The sequence below is a fragment of the Dendrobates tinctorius genome, unplaced genomic scaffold, assembly GCF_039654945.1.
Source record: "Dendrobates tinctorius isolate UK_male_01 unplaced genomic scaffold, ASM3965494v1 ptg000037l, whole genome shotgun sequence".
Classification (NCBI taxonomy): Eukaryota; Metazoa; Chordata; class Amphibia; order Anura; family Dendrobatidae; genus Dendrobates; species Dendrobates tinctorius.
Window position 1 is genome coordinate 5,743,609 of NW_027361705.1, and position 18,754 is coordinate 5,762,362.

General features: G+C 42.7%; 1 protein-coding gene across 6 annotated transcripts in view; it reads left to right on the forward strand.

Annotated features, from left to right (window-relative positions):
* TUBGCP2 (tubulin gamma complex component 2) overlaps positions 1-18,754 on the forward strand; it is a 1,139,845-nt gene that overhangs the window by 713,187 nt on the left and 407,904 nt on the right. For all 6 annotated transcript variants that reach the window (XM_073573858.1, XM_073573862.1, XM_073573860.1 and 3 more), the window contains one exon: positions 1,548-1,728. In XM_073573858.1, the coding sequence (XP_073429959.1) occupies positions 1,548-1,728 (181 nt within the window). The remainder of the gene's footprint in view (positions 1-1,547; positions 1,729-18,754) is intronic.

An 18,754-nucleotide genomic window follows, 5' to 3' on the forward strand; every position in this document is an offset into this window, starting at 1 on the left:
ACGCATACTGCGCACGGCCTGCGCCCCCTGTGATAAAGATAGGGGACGCAGGGTGCATGCAGCGTCATGGGCAGGGGGCGTGGCTTGGCGGCGGCCGTGCGCAGGCCGTCGCTGCGCTCCACAACGCTAGTGTGAAACTAGCCTAAGAAACCTATTTCTTTGATATTTAGATACACAGGAAAAATTATCCTGATAGTCTGAGTATAAAGAATAGGTATTCAATGGGGCAAAAAACCAAATTAATTAGATATTTTTGGTAGACCAAGTATATAAAATAGAGATTAATCGGATTACAAAACTGAAAAGATTAGCAGATGTAAAACACCTCCACTATAACAATATCCCCTTCATTTAAGCAGTCAGGTAGGTACCTGAACCCATCCCCTCTACCCTCTTTTTATCCCATGCACTTGTTCAAGGATTGTTCTATGTTATGAGATTTCTCGTCTTACCCTTCTTAATTCTATTAGGATGACCATGATTTTGTTTATTTCATTATTCTTATATTTTGTCACTTTGCTGTTAGACTGATAAAGGTTCAAGTGGGACCGAAACTTATACTATTATTTTGACTGACTGCAATAAAAAACCTACTGGATTCCTCTATTAAGTTGAGTGCCAAGTTTTTTGTTATAATAAAAAAAGTGAAACTTGTATATCTATGGGGTATTGTCAAGAGGAAGATGGGAGACACCAGACCCAATAATACAGACGAGTTGAAGGCTGCTATCAAAGTTACCTGGGCTTCCATAACATCTCAGCAGAGCCACAGGCTGATTGCCTCCATGCCATACCACGCTGCACTGATGCAGTAAGTGATGCAAAAGGAGCCCCGACTAAGTATTGAGTGTATTTACTGAACATACTTATCGGTAGGCAAACATTTCAAATTTTAAATTCATTTTTCAAGCTGGTGTGTTAAAGTTTTCTAATTGACTGAGATAATGAATTTTGGGTTTTCATTGGCTGTAAGCCATAATCATCAACATCTGTTTGTAATGACACTTTATAATATGAGTTTCACTTTTTGTATTGAAGAACTGAAATAAATTAACTTTTTGATGATATTCTATTTTTGTGAGTAGCACCTGTATGTGTCAAAGACCACCTATTGTTAATAAGACTGCCTAACTTATTCATGAAAAAAGCTTGCAGCCTCATACTAAATATTTTCCTTAATAGCCCAAATTAAAAATAATAAATAAATCTATCTTTAAATTGCCTCTAAAAGACTTTACTTTCAAGCAAAAGTTGGGTCCAAACTTCAAGGTTGTGTTATCCCACATTGTCCACTCCTCACCTGTAGTAAGACTGTAAGAGCTCGTTGTTCTGATTAAATAAACACAGTTAGCACTTACAACAATGGATCAGTAACTTTTAACAATCCGTAGCTATAGTTTTAAAGCACAGTGTTTATTTAGTGAGATATTTTAGTAATTTGACTAAAGACCATGTTCTCCAGTGCTTGTTCAGTCAATACTTTTACCGTGTTAACCTTTCTTTGTCACAATTCTTTTTAAGTCTTATTTTTACTTTTTTGTTATAAGGTCCATCAAGCACTATTTCCTCATGAATCAAGGAGACTTTTTTGTCCATTTCATGGATCTCACAGAAGAAGAGCTGAAGAAGACAGTTGAAGACATCATCCCAACTCGACTGGAAACTTTGTTAGAACTAGCTTTGAGAATGAGTACTGCAAACACAGATCCTTTTAAGGATGATCTAAAGGTACTGTGAACACTTTGAAAGCAAATGGCTATTGTTTAATTTTAATTATGCTTTCCTGCTAAGTGATCATAAATAATTTAGCGCACTATACTAATCATTGTTATTTGAATGTAATTCACTAAACAATATAAATTACTCATTAGCATGATCATGGGGGAGCGCAGCACCATGGTATTAGCCTTGGTGAATCTGTTCCTAGTTATGCAAAGATAAAAAAAACATTACTCCCCTTATGCACGACTTTTCCTGCATTCTTTAGTGGGATCCAGACTAATCAGTTTTAGTCTAGTGACTGACTATGGCAGACTCAAAAAAAAACCATTTTGATCCATTGTGATTGTTTTATTTTATTAGTTTTTTTGTTCTGTCCTTGAAGAGGATTACATTTCTTTTTGCTGGTCGTCTTTACAAAGGGTGATTGACAGCAATGAGCTGCCATGCTATTCACCAAAGAGGTAAATCTCTCTTCACCAGAAATAGGGAATCAATAATGTTGCACACTTGATTTTATTTTCTGATGTTTCTACACACTTTTTGCTGGCTTTTTGTAGGACCAAGATTCCATACGACTATCATGGTTCCTTCTGCTTATGTCCCTCTGACGTGACTAGTATTTTAGCTTTATTGGCCAGGATCCAATATCTTAAAAGTAGTTCAACTACCTTAATCTGGCCATAAGAGACATATAAACTCATACCACAAGATATGGCCTTCCCAAAACCCTGTCTGATGATAAATGCACATATAGCAGGATGCAGCAGGCCTCCACTAATAAAGGCAAGGGGAAGCAGCGGTGCAAACTACTGATAAAAACAACCACCCCACACCTACCAGACCATGGAGGGTTTGGCTGCCTAGTAGAATTAATGCACATAGATAAGGCTAGCATAGGACTCCAGTCACAGAGGCAAGTGTGATGCAAAGTGTCTGGATTGCAACCTATTAATGACGCCCATAGTATTATCAGGCGGGCTGCTCCAGCACTACAATATGCAAGACACAGTGACAGACGCCCCAATAGACCTAAGCCAACAGAAAGAGGCCCGGCTGCATCCTGCAAAAACTGATATAAGTGCAAAAAATTAATGCATACAATGAGTACATTAAATGAGGTATTGGTTAATATTTTGGCCAAAATAGTTTAAGCTCAGAAGCCGCGTCAAGGCTCCTCATATTTGCGAGTCTTAACACTAATATCAAACAGCTAACATAGAAAAAATTCAAATAAACTCATAACACTCTTTCTGTTGGCTTGGTCTATTGGGGCGTCAGTGTAACAGCGCAGAGAGGCTACTACTTCTGTTGCAAGTTGTCAGATAGAGTTCTGTGTGAAATTGACCTTCCAGGAATTAAATCATTTGTGCTAATAGTGTGGACCAGAGAGCTGGCAACGTTTCAGAATGTTATTCGTTTGTGCCAGTAGTGCAGGCCATACACCAAACTACATTTCATATTCTAAATAGTTTGTGCTAATAGTGTGGGCCAGACACCAGCCCACATTTCAAAATCTAAATCCTTTCTGCTAAGCGTGGATCACACACCAGGCCACATTTCAGAATCTAAATCCTTTCTGCTAACAGTGTGGGCCATACACCAAGCCACATTTCAGAATCTAAATCGTTTCTGCTAATAGTGTGGTCCATCCAGGAGTCTACATTTCAGAATCTAAATTGTTTGTGCTAATAGGATGGTCCATCCAGGAGTGTACATTTCAGAATCTAATTTGTTTGTGCTAATAGTGTGGGCCACACACCAGGCCACATTTCAGAATCTAAAACGTTTGCTAATAGTGTGGGCAAGCACCAGACCACATTTCAGAATCTAAATCCTTTCTGCTAATAGTGTAGGCCATACACCAGGCCACAATTCAGAATCAAAATTGTTTTTGCTAATAGTTTGATCCAGACACTTGTCCACACTTTAGAATCTAAATCCTTTCTGCTGATAGTGTTGGCAGACATCAAGCCACATATCAGAACCTAAATTCCTTCTGCTAATAGCATGGGCCATACACCAGGCCACATTTCAAAATCTAAATCCTTTCTGCTAATAGTGTGGGCGAGACACCAGGCCACATTTCAGAAACTAAATCCTTTCTGCTAATAGTGTGGGCCAGACACCAAACCACATTGCAGAATCTAAATCCTTTCTGCTAACACAGTGCGTTGCAAAAGTTTTCGGCTCTGTGGAACTTTTCAACTTTTCCCACATATCATACTTCAAACATAAAGATACTAAATGTAAATTTTTAGTGAAGAATCAACAAGGATGGGAACACAATTGTGAAGTTGAATGAAATTTATTGGTTATTTTAAAATTGTATGGAAATTCAAAAACTGAAAATTGGGGCGTGCAATATTATTCGTCCCCTTTAACTTAATACTTTGTTGCGCCACCTTTTGCTGCGATTACAGCTGCAAGTTGCTTGGGGTATGTCTCTATTAGTTTTGTACATCGAGAGACTCAAATTCTTGCCCATTCTTCCTTGGCAAACAGCTCGAGCTCAGTGAGGTTTGATGGAGATTGTTTGTGAACAGCAGTGTTCAGCTCTTTTCACAGATTGTCCATTGGATTCAGGTCTGGACTTTGACTTGGCCATTCTAACACCTGGATACGTTTATTTGTGAACCATTTAAATTTAAGAATTTAATTTAAGAAAGAATAGAGGTACAGAGAGATACATAAAGTGCATGTATACTAATGCCAGAAGCCTCGCCAACAAAATGGAGGAATTGGAGTTAATGTTGTTGGAACATAATTATGACATGGTGGGGATATCTGAGACATGGCTGGACGAGAGCCATGACTGGGCGGTTAATTTACAGGGCTATAGACTGTTCAGAAATGACCGTACAAATAAACGAGGGGGAGGCGTGTGTTTATATGTAAAATCATCCTTAAAATCCATCCTTCGTGATAATATATATGAATCTAATGAAAATGTAGAGTCCCTGTGGGTAGAGATAAGGGGAGGGGGGAAAAATAATAAATTACTGATAGGGGTTTGTTATAAGTCTCCAAAAATAATGGAAGGAACAGAGAATATCCTCATAAAGCAAGTAGATGAAGCTGCAACTCAAGGAGAAGTCATTATTATGGGGGACTTCAACTACCCTGAAATACATTGGGGAACCGAAACCTGCAGTTCCAGCAAAGGTAATAGGTTTTTGAGAACTATGAGAGACAATTACCTTTCACAATTGGTTCAGGACCCAACAAGAGGGGGGGCACTGCTAGACCTAATATTAACCAACAGGTCAGACCGCATATCAAATATAAGGGTTGAAGGTCACTTGGGTAATAGTGATCACAAAATAAAACGTTTTCATGTATCCTTTAATAAGATGTGTAGTAGAGGGGTTACAAGGACACTAAACTTCAGGAAGGCAAATTTCCAACGGATGAGAGATGATCTTGGTGGAATTAACTGGGACGATATCCTGAAACATAAAAATACACAAAGAAAATGGGAGACGTTTATTAGCATCCTGAATAGGACCTGTGCACAATATATACCATATGGGAATAAACATGCTAGAAATAGGAGGAAACCACTATGGCTAAATAGAGCTGTAAGGGGCACAATAAGGGACAAAAAGAAAGCATTTAGAGAATTAAAGCAAGTAGGTAGTGATGAGGCATTAAATAAATACAGAAAATTAAATAAATTCTGTAAAAAGCAAATCAAGACAGCAAAGATTGAAGACAGAGAGACTCATTGCCAGAGAAAGTAAAAATAATCCCAAAATATTCTTTAACTACATAAATAGTAAGAAGCTAAAAAATGATAGTGTTGGCCCCCTTAAAAATAGTCTGGGTGAAATGGTGGATGGGGAAAAAGCCAATATGCTAAATGACTTTTTTTCAACAGTATTTACACAAGAAAATCCCATAACGGATAACATGATCAGGGATAAAAATTCTCCATTAAATGTCACCTGCTTAACCCAGCAGGAAGTACGGCGGCGTCTAAAAATCACTAAAATTGACAAATCCCCGGGCCCGGATAGGATACACCCCCGAGTACTGCAGGAATTAAGCACAGTCATAGATGGACCATTATTTTTAATCTTTAACCCCTTCACCCCCAAGAGTGGTTTGCACGTTCATGACCGGGCCAATTTTTACAATTCTAATCACTGTCCCTTTATAAGGTCATAACTCTGGAACGCTTCCATGGATCCCGGTGATTCTGACATTTTTTTCTCGTGACATATTGTACTTCATGTTAGTGGTAAAATTTCATTCAAATAACTTGCGTTTATTTGTGAAAAAAGCGGAAATTTGGCGAAAATTTTGAAAATTTCGCAATCTTCCAACTTGGAATTTTTATGCCCGTAAATCACAGAGATACGGCATACAAAAAACTTGGTAAGTAACATTTCCCACATGTTTACTTTACATCAGCACAATTTTGAAACCAAAATTTTTTTTTTGTTAGGAAGTTATAAGGGGTAAAAATTGACCAGCGATTTCTCATTTTTGCAACACCGTTTTATTTTTACGGACCACATCACAGTTGAAGCCACTTTGAGGGGTCTATATGATAGAAAATACCCAAAAGTGACACCATTCTAAAAACTGCACCCCTTAAGGTGCTCAAAACCACATTCAAGAAGTTTATTAACCCTTTAGGTGCATCACAGGAATTTTTTGAATATTTAAAAATAAATGAACATTTAACTTTTTTTCACTAAAAAAATACTTCAGGTTCAATTTTTTTTATTTTACCAAGGGTAACAGGAGAAATTGGACTGCTCAAGTTATTGTGCAATTTGTCCTGAGTATGCTGATACCTGATATGTGGGGGGGAACCACTGTTTCGGCACATGGCAGACCTCAGAAGGGAAGGAGCGCCATTTGACTTTTTCAATGCAAAATTGGCTGGAATTCAGATCGGACGCCATGTCGCGTTAGGAGAGCCCCGGATGTACCTAAACAGTGGAAACCCCCCAAGTGACCCCATTTTGGAAACTAGACCCCCCAAGGAATTTATCTAGATATGTGGTGAGAACTTTGAACCCACAAGGGCTTCACAGAAGTTTATAACGTACAGCGGTACAATTAAAAAATCATATTTTTTCCACAAAAATGATCTTTTCACCCTCAATTTTTATTTTTCCAAGGGTAACAGGTCCCTAAAAGTTATTGTGCAATTTGTCCTGAGTACTCTGATACCCCATATGTGGGTGTAAATGACTATTTGGGCGCATGGCAGAGCTCGGAAGGGAAGCAGCGCCATTTGACGTTTTTGGCTGGAATTGAGATCGGACACCATGTTTTGATTGGAAAGCCATTGATGTACTAAAACAGTGGAAACCCCCCACAAATGACACCATTTTGGAAACTAGACCCCCCAAGGAACTTATCTAGATGTGTGGTGAGAACTTTGAACCCCCAAGGGCTTCACAGAAGTTTATAACGCTCGGGCGTGAAAATAAAAAAATCGTATATTTTTTCCACAAACATTATCTTTTAGTCACCAATTTTTTCATTTTCCCAAGGGTACAAGGAGAAATTGGACCCCAAAAGTTGTTGTCCAATTTGTCCTGAGTGCGCTGATACCTCACATGTGGGAGAAAACTACTGTATGGGCACACGTCGGTGCTCGGAAGGGAAGTAGTGACGTTTTGGAATGCAGACTTTGATGGAATGGTCTGCGGGTGTCATGTTGCTTTTGGAGAGCCCCTGATGTACCTAAACAGTGGAAACCCCCCACAAGTGACCCCATTTTGGAAACTAGACCCCCTAAGGAACTTATATAGATGTGTGGTGAGCACTTTGAACCCCCCAGTGCTTCACAGAAGTTTATAACGCTCGGGCGTGAAAATAAAAATATCGTATTTTTTCAACAAACATCATCTTTTAGTCCCCATTTTTTTTATTTTCCCAAGTGTAACAAGAGAAATTGGACCCCAAAAGTTGTTGTGCAATTTGTCCTGAGTACGCTGATACCTCATATGTGGGAGAAAACTACTGTATGGGAACACGTCGGGGCTCGGAAGGGAAGTAGTGACGTTTTGGAATGCAGACTTCGATGGATTGGTCTGCGGGTGTCATGTGCGTTTGGAGAGCCCCTGATGTACCTAAACTATTGAAACTCCCCACAAGTGACCCCATTTTGGAAACTAGACCCCTCACGGAACTTATCTAGATGTGTGGTGAGCACTTTGAACCCCCAAGTGCTTCACAGAAGTTTATAACGCCTGGGCGTGAAAATAAAAAAAATCATTTTTTTCCACAAAAATGATATTTTTGCCCCCAATTTTTTATTTTCCTAAGGGTAACAGGAGACAGTGGACCCCAAAAATTGTTTTGCAATTTGTCCTGAGTAGGCTGATACCCTATATGTGGGGGTAAAACACTGTTTGGGTGCATGGCAGAGCTTGGAAGGGAAGGAGCACCATTTGACTTTTTCAACGCAGAATTGGCTGGAATTGAGATCAGATGCCATGTTGCATTTGGAGAGCACCTGATGTGCCCAAACAGTGGAAACCCCCCAATTATAACTCCAACCCTAACCCCAACACACCCCTAACCCTAATCTGAGCCCTAATCCTAGCCCTAACCCTAGCCCTAACCCTAGCCCTAGCCCTAACCATAATGGGAAAATGGAAATAAATACTTTTTTTTAATTTTATTATTTTTCTCTAACTAAGGGGGTGATAACGGGGGGTTTGATTTACTATTTATGGCGGTTTTTATGTTTGGCGGCTGTTGCACGCTAAAAGACGCTTTTTATTGTAAAAATAGTTTTTGCATCACCACATATTGAGAGCTATAATTTTTCCATATTTTGACCCACCGAGTCATGTGAGGTCTTATTCTTTGCGGGACGAGTTGACGTTTTTATTGGTACCATTTTCAGGCACGTGACATTTTTTGATCGCTTTTTATTCCGATTTTTGGGACGCAGAATGAACAAAAACCAGCGTTTCATGAATTTCTTTTGGGGGGGTGCTTTTACACCGTTCCGCGTGCGGTAAAATTGATAAAGCGGTTTTATTCTTCGGGTCGGTACAGTTACAGCGATACCTCATTTAGGTCGTTTTTTTATGTTTTGTCGGTTTTTTGCAATGATGGTATGATAATAAACCATTATTTTTTGCTTCGTTTTTTATTTTTATTTTTTAAGGGGTTCGCTAAAGGGGTTAACTAATGGGACAGTTTTATAGGGCGGGTCGCTATGGACGCGGCGATACCAAATATGTGTACTTTTATTGGTTTTTTTATTTTCAAAAAATGAATTTATTGGGGAATATTTTTTTTTTTTTAACTAATTTATTTAGCGATTTTTTTTATAATTAGTTTTACACTTTTTTTTTTTTTTTTACTTTATTACATAGTCCCAGGTGGGACATCGCTGTCCTGTGACAGATCGCTGATCTGTCACATCACAGATCACTGTGACAGATCAGCAATCTGTCACAGGCAGTTCTGCAGACTTCCTCATGCCTGCGCTTTGCAGGCAGTGAGGAAGTCAGCTCCCTACAGGCCCCCGTCGCCATCTTGGATCCGGGAAGGAGTCCCCCGCAGCAGCGCTGCACATTGCGCTGCTGTGGGGGGCTCAGGGAAGCACGGAGGGAGCCCCCTCCCTGCCGATGCTTCCCTGTAACCCCCGGTACACCGCGATCGTGTTTGATCGCGGTGTACAAGGGGTTAACGTGTCGGGGGAGGTTCGTGACCGCCCCTGACACATTATATAAAGTAGATATGACAGGCTCAAACCCCAACTTAGGTGCTCTGGGAAAAAACAAGACTAAAGTTTAGGAGTAACCCCGGCACACTAATAACATGAAAGTAAAGTCTTCTCAACGACAGTCTTTAATTGTTGTGATTTTATTGATTGTGAAAAAAAAAAGGGTGGTGTTACAATCCAAAAAAGGGTGGTGTTACAATCCAACGTTTCAGCTCTACATCTCGAGCTTTCATCAGGGATATGACTAGATCCTTGGTTTTGAGGTGTGTGTATAAGTGGTATAGGTTTGCCTTTGTAATCCAGCTGCTGGAACGGTACCTATAGTAACCACGATGTGTAGGGTCAGCACGTGACTCCCGTCCTTGTGTCCTAAATCTAGTCAGGTGTGGAGGAGGCCGGAAGGCTCCTCCACACCTGACTAGATTTAGGACACAAGGACGGGAGTCACGTGCTGACCCTACACATCGTGGTTACTATAGGTACCGTTCCAGCAGCTGGATTACAAAGGCAAACCTATACCACTTATACACACACCTCAAAACCAAGGATCTAGTCATATCCCTGATGAAAGCTCGAGATGTAGAGCTGAAACGTTGGATTGTAACACCACCCTTTTTTGGATTGTAACACCACCCTTTTTTTTTTCACAATCAATAAAATCACAACAATTAAAGACTGTCGTTGAGAAGACTTTACTTTCATGTTATTAGTGTGCCGGGGTTACTCCTATACTTTCGCTCCTGACACATTGTGCCGGGTGTCAGCTGTGATAATCAGCTGACACCCGACCGCGATCAGCGGCGCTCACCACGTGGGCGCCGCTGATCGCGCTAGACGTACTATCCCGTCCATGGGCATAGGGGCCCGGGTCCCATGGATGGGATAGTACGTCTGATGTCAGAAAGGGGTTAAAGATTCCATAATAACAGGGTCTGTACCACAGGATTGGCGTATAGCAAATGTGGTTCCAATATTCAAAAAGGGGACAAAAACTGAACTTGGAAATTAAAGGCCAGTAAGTTTAACCTCATCTGTGAGTAAAATCCTGGAGGGTTTTCGAAGAGATACTATACAGGAGTATCTGGAGAAGAATAACCTCATGACCCAATATCAACATGGGTTTACAAGGGACCGTTCCTGTCAGACTAATCTGATAAGCTTTTATGAAGAGGTAAGTTCAGGACTGGACCAAGGGAATGCAGTGGACGTGGTGTACATGGACTTTTCAAAAGCTTTTGATACGGCGCCACACAAAAGGTTGATACATAAAATGAGAACAATGGGGATAGGGGAAAATGTGTAGGTGGGTTAAGAGCTGGCTCAGGGATAGGAAACAAAGGGTGGTTATTAATGGAACACGCTCGGACTGGGTCACGGTTAGCAGTGGGGTACCACAGGGGTCAGTTTTGGGCACGCTTTTTTTAACATATTTATTAATGACCTTGTAGGGGGCATAGAGAGTAGAATTTCAATATTTGCAGATGACACTAAACTCTGCAGGGTAATCAGTACGGAGGAGGACAATTTTATATTACAGGAGGATTTATGTAAACTAAAAGCTTGGGCTGATAAATGGCAAATGAGCTTTAATGGGGATAAATGTAAGGTTATGCACTTGGGTAGAACGAACAAGATGTATAATTATGTGCTTAATTGTAAAACACTGGGCAAAACTGTCACTGAAAAAGACCTCGGTGTATGGGTGGACGACAAACTCACAATTAGTGGCCAGTGTCAGGCAGCTGCTGCAAAGGCAAATAAAATAATGGGATGCATTAAAAGAGGCTCAGATGCTCATGAGGAGAACATTATTTTACCTCTATATAAGTCACTATTGCGACCACACTTAGAATACTGTGTACAGTTCTGGTCTCCGGTGTATAAGAAAGACATAGCTGAACTGGAGCGGGTGCAGAGAAGAGCGACCAAGGTTATTAGGGAACTAGGGGGGCTGCAATACCAAGACAGGTTATTACACCTGGGGTTATTTAGTTTTGAAAAACGAAGGCTTAGGGGGGATTTTATTACAATGTATAAATATATGTGGGGACAATACAATGACCTTTCTAATGATCTTTTCACTCTTAGACCTGTGATGGGAACAAGGGGGCATCCTCTACATCTGGAGGAAAGAAGGTTTAAGCATACTCACAGACGCTGATTCTTTACTGTAAGAGCAGAGAGACTATGGAACTCTCTGCCATATGATGTTGTAATGAGTGATTCCCTAATAAAATTTAAGAAGGGACTGGATGCCTTTCTTGAAAAGTATAATATTAGAGGGTATATACACTAGTTTCCTTAATATTGCGTTGATCCAGGGAGCTAGTGTGATTGCCGTATGTGGAGTTGGGAAGGAATTTTTTTCCCCAATGTGAAGCTTACTGTTTGCCACATGGGTTTTTTTTTGCCTTCCTCTGGATCAACATGTTAGGGCAAGTTAGGATAGGATATGGGTTGAACTAGATGGACTTAAAGTCGTCCTTCAACCTTAATAACTATGTTACTATGTATTTCATTGTAGATTTTGCTTTATGTTTGTGATCATTGTCTTGTTGGAAGACAAATCTCTGTCCCAGTCTCAGGTCTTTTGCAGACTCCCAACAGGTTTTCTTCAAGAATGGTCCTGTATTTGGCTCCATCCATCTTCCCATCAATTTTAACCGTCTTCCCTGTCCCTGCTGAAGAAAAGCAGCCCCAAACCATGATGCTGCCACCACCATGTTTGACAGTGGGGGTGGTGTGTTCAGGGTGATGAGCTGTGTTGCCTTTATGCCAAACATATCGTTTAGCATTGTTGCCAAAAAAGTTCAATTTTGGTTTCATCTGACCAGAGCACCTTCTTCCACATGTTTGATGTCTCCCAGGTGGCTTGTTGCAAACTTTGAAAGACACTTTTTATGGATATCGTTGAGAAATGTATTTCTTCTTGCTACTCTTCCGTAAAGGCCAGATTTGTGCAGGGTACGACTGATTGTTGTCCTATGGACAGGCTGCCCCACCTCAGCTGTAGATCTCTGCAGTTCATCCAGAGTGATCATGGGCCTCTTGGCTGCATCTCTGATCAGTCTTCTTCTTGTTTGAGATGAAAGTTTAGAGCGACGGCCGGGTCTTGGTAGATTTGCAGTGGTATGACACTCCTTTCATTTCAATATGATCGCTTGCACAGTGCTCCTTGGGATGTTTAAAGTTTTGGAAATCATTTAATATCCAAATCCGGCTTTAAACTTCTCCACAACAGTGTCACGGACCTGCCTGTTGTGTGCCTTGGTCTTCATGATGCTGTCTGTGCTTCAAACAGAACCCTGAGACTATCACAGAGCAGGTGCATTTATACGGAGACTTGATTACACACAGGTGGATATATTTATCATCATTAGTCATTTAGGAAAACATTGGATCATTCAGCGATCCACAATGAACTTCTGGAGTGAATTTGCTGCACTGAAAGTAAAGGGGGGCCGAATAATATTGCACGCCCCACTTTTCAGTTTTTGAATTTCCACAAAAATTTAAAATAACCAATAGATTTTGTTCAACTATACAATTGTGTTCCACTTGTTGTTGATTCTTCACCAAAAATTTACATTTGGTATCTTTATGTTTGAAGCATATGTGGGAAAAGGTTGAAAAGTTCCAGGGGGCTGAATACTTTCGCAAGGCACTCTGTGTGTGTATGTGTGTGTATATGTATATAATAATCTTTATTTTTATATAGCGCTAACATACTCCGCAGCGCTTTAAAGTTTCCACACATTATCATCACTGTCCCCGATGGGGCTCACGATCTAAATTCCCTATCAGTATGTCTTTGGAATGTGGGAGGAAACCAGAGTACCCGGAGGAAACCCACGCAAACACGGGGAGAACATACAAACTCCTTGCAGATGTTGTCCTTGGTGAGATTCGAACCCAGGACTCCAGCGCTGCAAGGCTGCAGTGCTATACACTGTGTATATGTGTGTCTGTGTGTGTGTATGTATATATATATATATACTGTATGTGTTTGTGTGTGTGTATATATATATATGCGTGTATGTATGTATATAATAAATATATATATGTGTTAGCTGAAGAGCCCGGCGTTGCCCGGGCATAGTAACTAACTACGGTTAGTTAGAGCAAAGAGCAAATTATAATGATTTTATATATATATATATATATATATATATATATATATATATATATATATATATATATATATATATATATATATAGCTGTGTAGAGCCGCCGGCCCACTCTGCATAACCACATTCACTATAATATCCCACATCATCCCGTCATCCAGAGCTACTGGACTACTACCGCTAATATCCCACATCATACCGTCAGCCAGAGCTACCGGACAACTACCCCTAATATCCCACATCATCCCGTCAGTCAGAGCCACCGGACAACTACCACAAATATCCCACATCATCCCGTCAGAGCCACCGGACTACTACCCCTAATATTCCACATAATTCCGTCAGAGCCACCGGACTTATACCCCTAAGATCCCACATCATCCCCTCAGCCAGAGCAACCGGACTACTACCCCTAATATTCCACATCATTCCGTCAGCCAGAGCCACCGGACTATTACCCCTAATATCCCACATCATCCCATCAGCCAGAGCCACCGGACTACTACCCCTAATATCCCACATTATCCCTTGAGCCAGAGCCACCGGACTTCTACCCCTAATATTCCACATTATCCCTTGAGCCAGAGCCACCGGACTTCTACCCCTAATATCCCATATCATCCCTTCAGCCTGGGATCAGAACCAGAGTGCTGAGTGGAATGGCCCTAAATTCCATACGGGGGATCCCTTTAAGAGAGGCCTAGCGTCAGAACCAGAGCGCTGAGTGGATTTGCCCTGACTTCCATAACAATGATCCCTTTAATAGAAGCCTGGGGTGAGAATCAGAGCGCTGAGGGATTTACCCTAACTTCCATACTGGAGATCCCTTTAAGAGAGGCCTGAGGTCAGTACCAAAGTGCAGAGTCGATTTGCCCTCACTTCCATACCGGGGATCCCTTTACGAGACCCTGGGGTCAGAACCACAGAGCTGAGTCGAACTGTCCTAAATTCCATACCGCCGATACTTTTAAGAGGGGCCTGGGGTCAGAACCAGAGCGCTTAGTGGAATTGCCCTAAATTCCATACCAATGATCCCTTTAAGAGACCCTGGTGTCAGAACCACAGTGCTGAGTGAAACGGTCCTAACTTCCATACCGGGGATCCCTTTAAGAGAGCCCTTGGATCAAAACCAAAGCGCTGTATGGATTTGCCCTGAATTCCATATTAATGATCCATTTAATAGAAGCCTGGGATCAGAATCAGAGCGCTGAACGATTTGCCCTAAGTTCCATACCGGAGATCCCTTTAAGAGGGAAGATGTGGCTATGGGGTGGAGGATGTGTGATGGGGATATGGGCACGGGAGGGAGTGATTAACTTCTGACACGTGCTCTCTGATCCCTTCTGGGGGGCAGACAATGGCTGAAGGCATAGGTTCCCGAGGATGCTAGATTTCTCCCACCCGGTCAGTGTCTGCTGAGGTGGTGTGTTGTACGGATACTGTTACTCATAGCAACCAATCACCGCTCAGCTTCTTTTAAAACAGCTCTGGTGAAATGAAAGATGCTTAGTGATTGGTTGCAAGGAAAACTGTTGCTCATAGCAACCAATCACAGCTCAGCTTCTTTTAAATTGCTTCGGTGAAATGAAAGAAGCTTCGTGTGTGTATCACCAAGAAGCTTCGTGATTGGTTGGTGATACACACACATATTCAATTTTATGTATATAGATAATATGTTGCGTATGTATGTGTGTGTTTATATATACACTACCGTTCAAAAGTTTGGGGTCACCCAGACAATTTTGTGTTATCCATGAAAATTCATACTTTTATTAATCAAATGAGTTGCCAAATGAATTTAAAATCTAGTCCAGACATTGACAAGGTTCGAAAATAAGATTTTGATTTGAAATAATAATTTTCTCCTTCAAACTTTGCTTTCATCAAAAAATGCTCCCTTTGCAGCAATTACAGCATTGCAGACCTTTGGCATTCTAGCAGTTAATTTGCTGAGGTAATCTGGAGAAATTTCACCCCATGCTTCCAGAAGCCCCTCCCACAAGTTGGTTTTGCTTGATGGGCACTTTTTGCGTACCATACGGTCAAGCTGCTCCCACAACCGCTCAATGAGGTTGAGATCTGGTGACTGCGCTGGCCACTCCATTACAGATAGAATATCAGCTGCCTGCTTCTTCCCTAAATAGTTCTTGAATAATTTGGAGGTGAGCTTTGGGTCATTGTCCTGTTGTAGGATGAAATTGGCTCCAATCAATCTGTCCGCAGGGTATGGAATGGCGTTGCAAAATGGAGTGATAGCCTTCCTTATTCAAAATCCCTTTTACCATTGTGAGGTAGTGCTGTCATTCACATAGGGGATTCTCGCTTAGCCACCACAAAACCAGATACGGCACGGGTTTTCCATAAAACCATTATAGTCCAAGCGGTTTTTTTATGCAGCATAAACCAAAGCAAGCAACTTAAAGTTCATATCAGCATAGCGTCCTTGACAGAGCTTCTCTCTGTCCTCCCTGTGGTCACACAGGTTGGCATACACAGGCTCTTCAGCCTCATAGTTATCTCACCCACGTCAGGGTTTCCTCATGGCTGTTTCTCCATGCTGCAGACATCCATTCCCTAGAGGGAATCATCAGCCATTACACACAGCCACTCCACATGCTGTTAGCCAGGTGACACATCTCCCAGCGGGACCTTTCACAGCGGACCAACCAGGTCCCTGCATTCACCACATGTGACCTACCCTGGCCACCTTATATGGTCCGTAGCCACGCCCACCGAGTCACATGGCTATGACCTCATCACAGGTCCTTGAACCTTTCACACACACTTTGCAACAGCGTTCTTAAACACACCCCCTGGGTGGGTTTGTAGGTAACTGGGTCCGCCCGTCTCCCAAGCTACCTGGAGACTTCTCCCTGACACATTGACACAACATGTCAGCAGTATCACTGCTGATCAACACACACATCAGCCTCCATCTCAAGGCCACCCACCTTGAGATAAATAATGGTCATTCATGACTCTGCCACTCATCCTCTCTCGGGACATCCACACAGCGCCCCTAGCGGACACAGTGATCATTACACCACATACCTCCCCCTCTGTTCAAACCTGTGGGGTTGAACACACAGCATAACCCCAGGATCTTGAGACCAGGCACTCGCTATACCTTGCCCCCCAGGTCGGGAGAACCGTCTCCATCTGTCATCCGGCCTCATCTCTATGTTAGGCCTCCCCCGCGCCCAGCGGTCAGAATATCGGCCCTGATCTTTGGCCCTCCAGTTACAATTTGTCTGCGTCATCAGACACTGTTTAGTCATCACATTTCTTTCTCTGTTCCGTTCCCCGACCAGCTCCCTCAGTTGGTACGGTCATAAGTCTTAGTTAAGCCTACTGTCCTGCCTGAGTCTGACTCATTCAGCGTTTCACAGGAACTACGGTCTCTCAACGTCATCCTGCCAGTCAAACTACCACTTGCTGACATTCTTCGGCCACCCGCCATGTCCCTACTTGGAGGAACCGTTCGGGACCTTACATCTTGGGTTGAAGGCGGCTGAGACCTGGTGTCACGTACCTCTTTATTGATTCGCCGACGGTCCCACCTCAACTGCTCAATCTCTTGCAGGTACCCCACTCGATACTCCACTAGCATCCGAAAGTCTCTCAGGCTCTCCACGGAGCCAACCACCATGATGGGAATCCTACCCACTTAACTGGATACCTGGTCTTCATCAGGAGGGATCCTCACCCTCACCACACCGGAGATATTGACAAGGTCTTGCATTACCTTCCCGAATATTCCAACGATTCTCCCAATCAGAGCTTTGGGTACCGGAACCACATCTTTCCGCAAACCCAGCCGATCCATAGCCTCCTTCGCTAACTCTAGGCATCGAGCAGCCTTCATATTACTCCGCCTGACCAGCTGTTTGGCGTGGAGACATTGTAAATGCATCTCTTTCAGGACAGCTACCCGGATTGCTGTATCTTCCCTGGCTGATATTATCACCAACTGCCGAGTCTCAGGTGCCCAGTACACCTAACATGCCTTGACCGCCACTTTCAAAGTCTCATGTACACCTTCCTCGCACAGGCTTCTTGCATGTCTTCGGGTACCTCGATTACAGATTTGAAGGTCATGGTCTTGCTCTCTTCCTGGACAGAAGACTCTGGCTTTACCTCGGACACTTCCCTCACTACAGTTGACCCGACCGGGTGACTGTCTTCTTCAGTCCTTACCTCACAAACTTCACAAGAGTTTACCTCTTCATGACCCTTTGCCACGTTTTGCACTGGCAGTTCTGTCTTGTTGTCACTCGCGCTCACTCGCGGTAAGTCTTCATCCAACTTCCTCTCCTGCCGAGGATCCCTTACAGTTTCTTTGAGTTCTTCCATCTCTTCCCTAAGGGTCTTGTTCACACTTTGCCAGGTGGACAGGTGACCTCTGAGCTCCAAGACTTCTTTCTAGAGCTCCTCGACCCTGTGCTCGGCTGTTTGTCTCAAGACTCTTTCTCGTTTAACATGTTCTTCTACCTCTTCTCTGAGGGTCTTATTCAGTCCTTGCCACGTTACCATGTGACCTTTGAGCTCAGAGACTTCTTTTTCTAGCTCCTCTAGTCTGTGCTCCCTGTCTCTCTCAGAGCCACAGTCACCCCCAGAGTCTGAGTCACCCCGACCTGCCGAGCCATCTACCCATTAACCGTGCGAACACTCCAGTCGTCTTATCAACCAGGTCAACGTCATTCCTATCACGAGACGTCAGGTCCGACCGTTGGGCCGACGTACCCCTTTTCCCGGTCACTTCTACCTCTGACCTCTCCACGTCAGGAGCCGTCACCGTCTTAGTATTGGTTAGCCTAACAGTAGGAATGCCTCCACCCTCATGGCATATGTCATCAAACCTGACAAAGTCCCGGCCCCACTCCAAGGCATACACTAAGTCTGATGGTATACTGCCACCTTAGCACTCACTGCCTCCGAGCCCCTCAAACATTACTCTGTCTACCGCATATTTCACCGTGACCCTATGTTTAAAGCGAACCTGGACCATTTTCTCGGTCAGACAGAAAGTGAGAGAAGTTCCTACCAGAGTCACCTGACTCTGAGTCCAACCGTCCCGAGATTCCTTCCCGGTGTAGCATCACGGTACACACTTGCAGGCAGTCATTACCCGGAAAGAATATCCCACATTCCGGAAATGACATACACGAACACTGCGGTTCCCCTGACATACCCACTGAG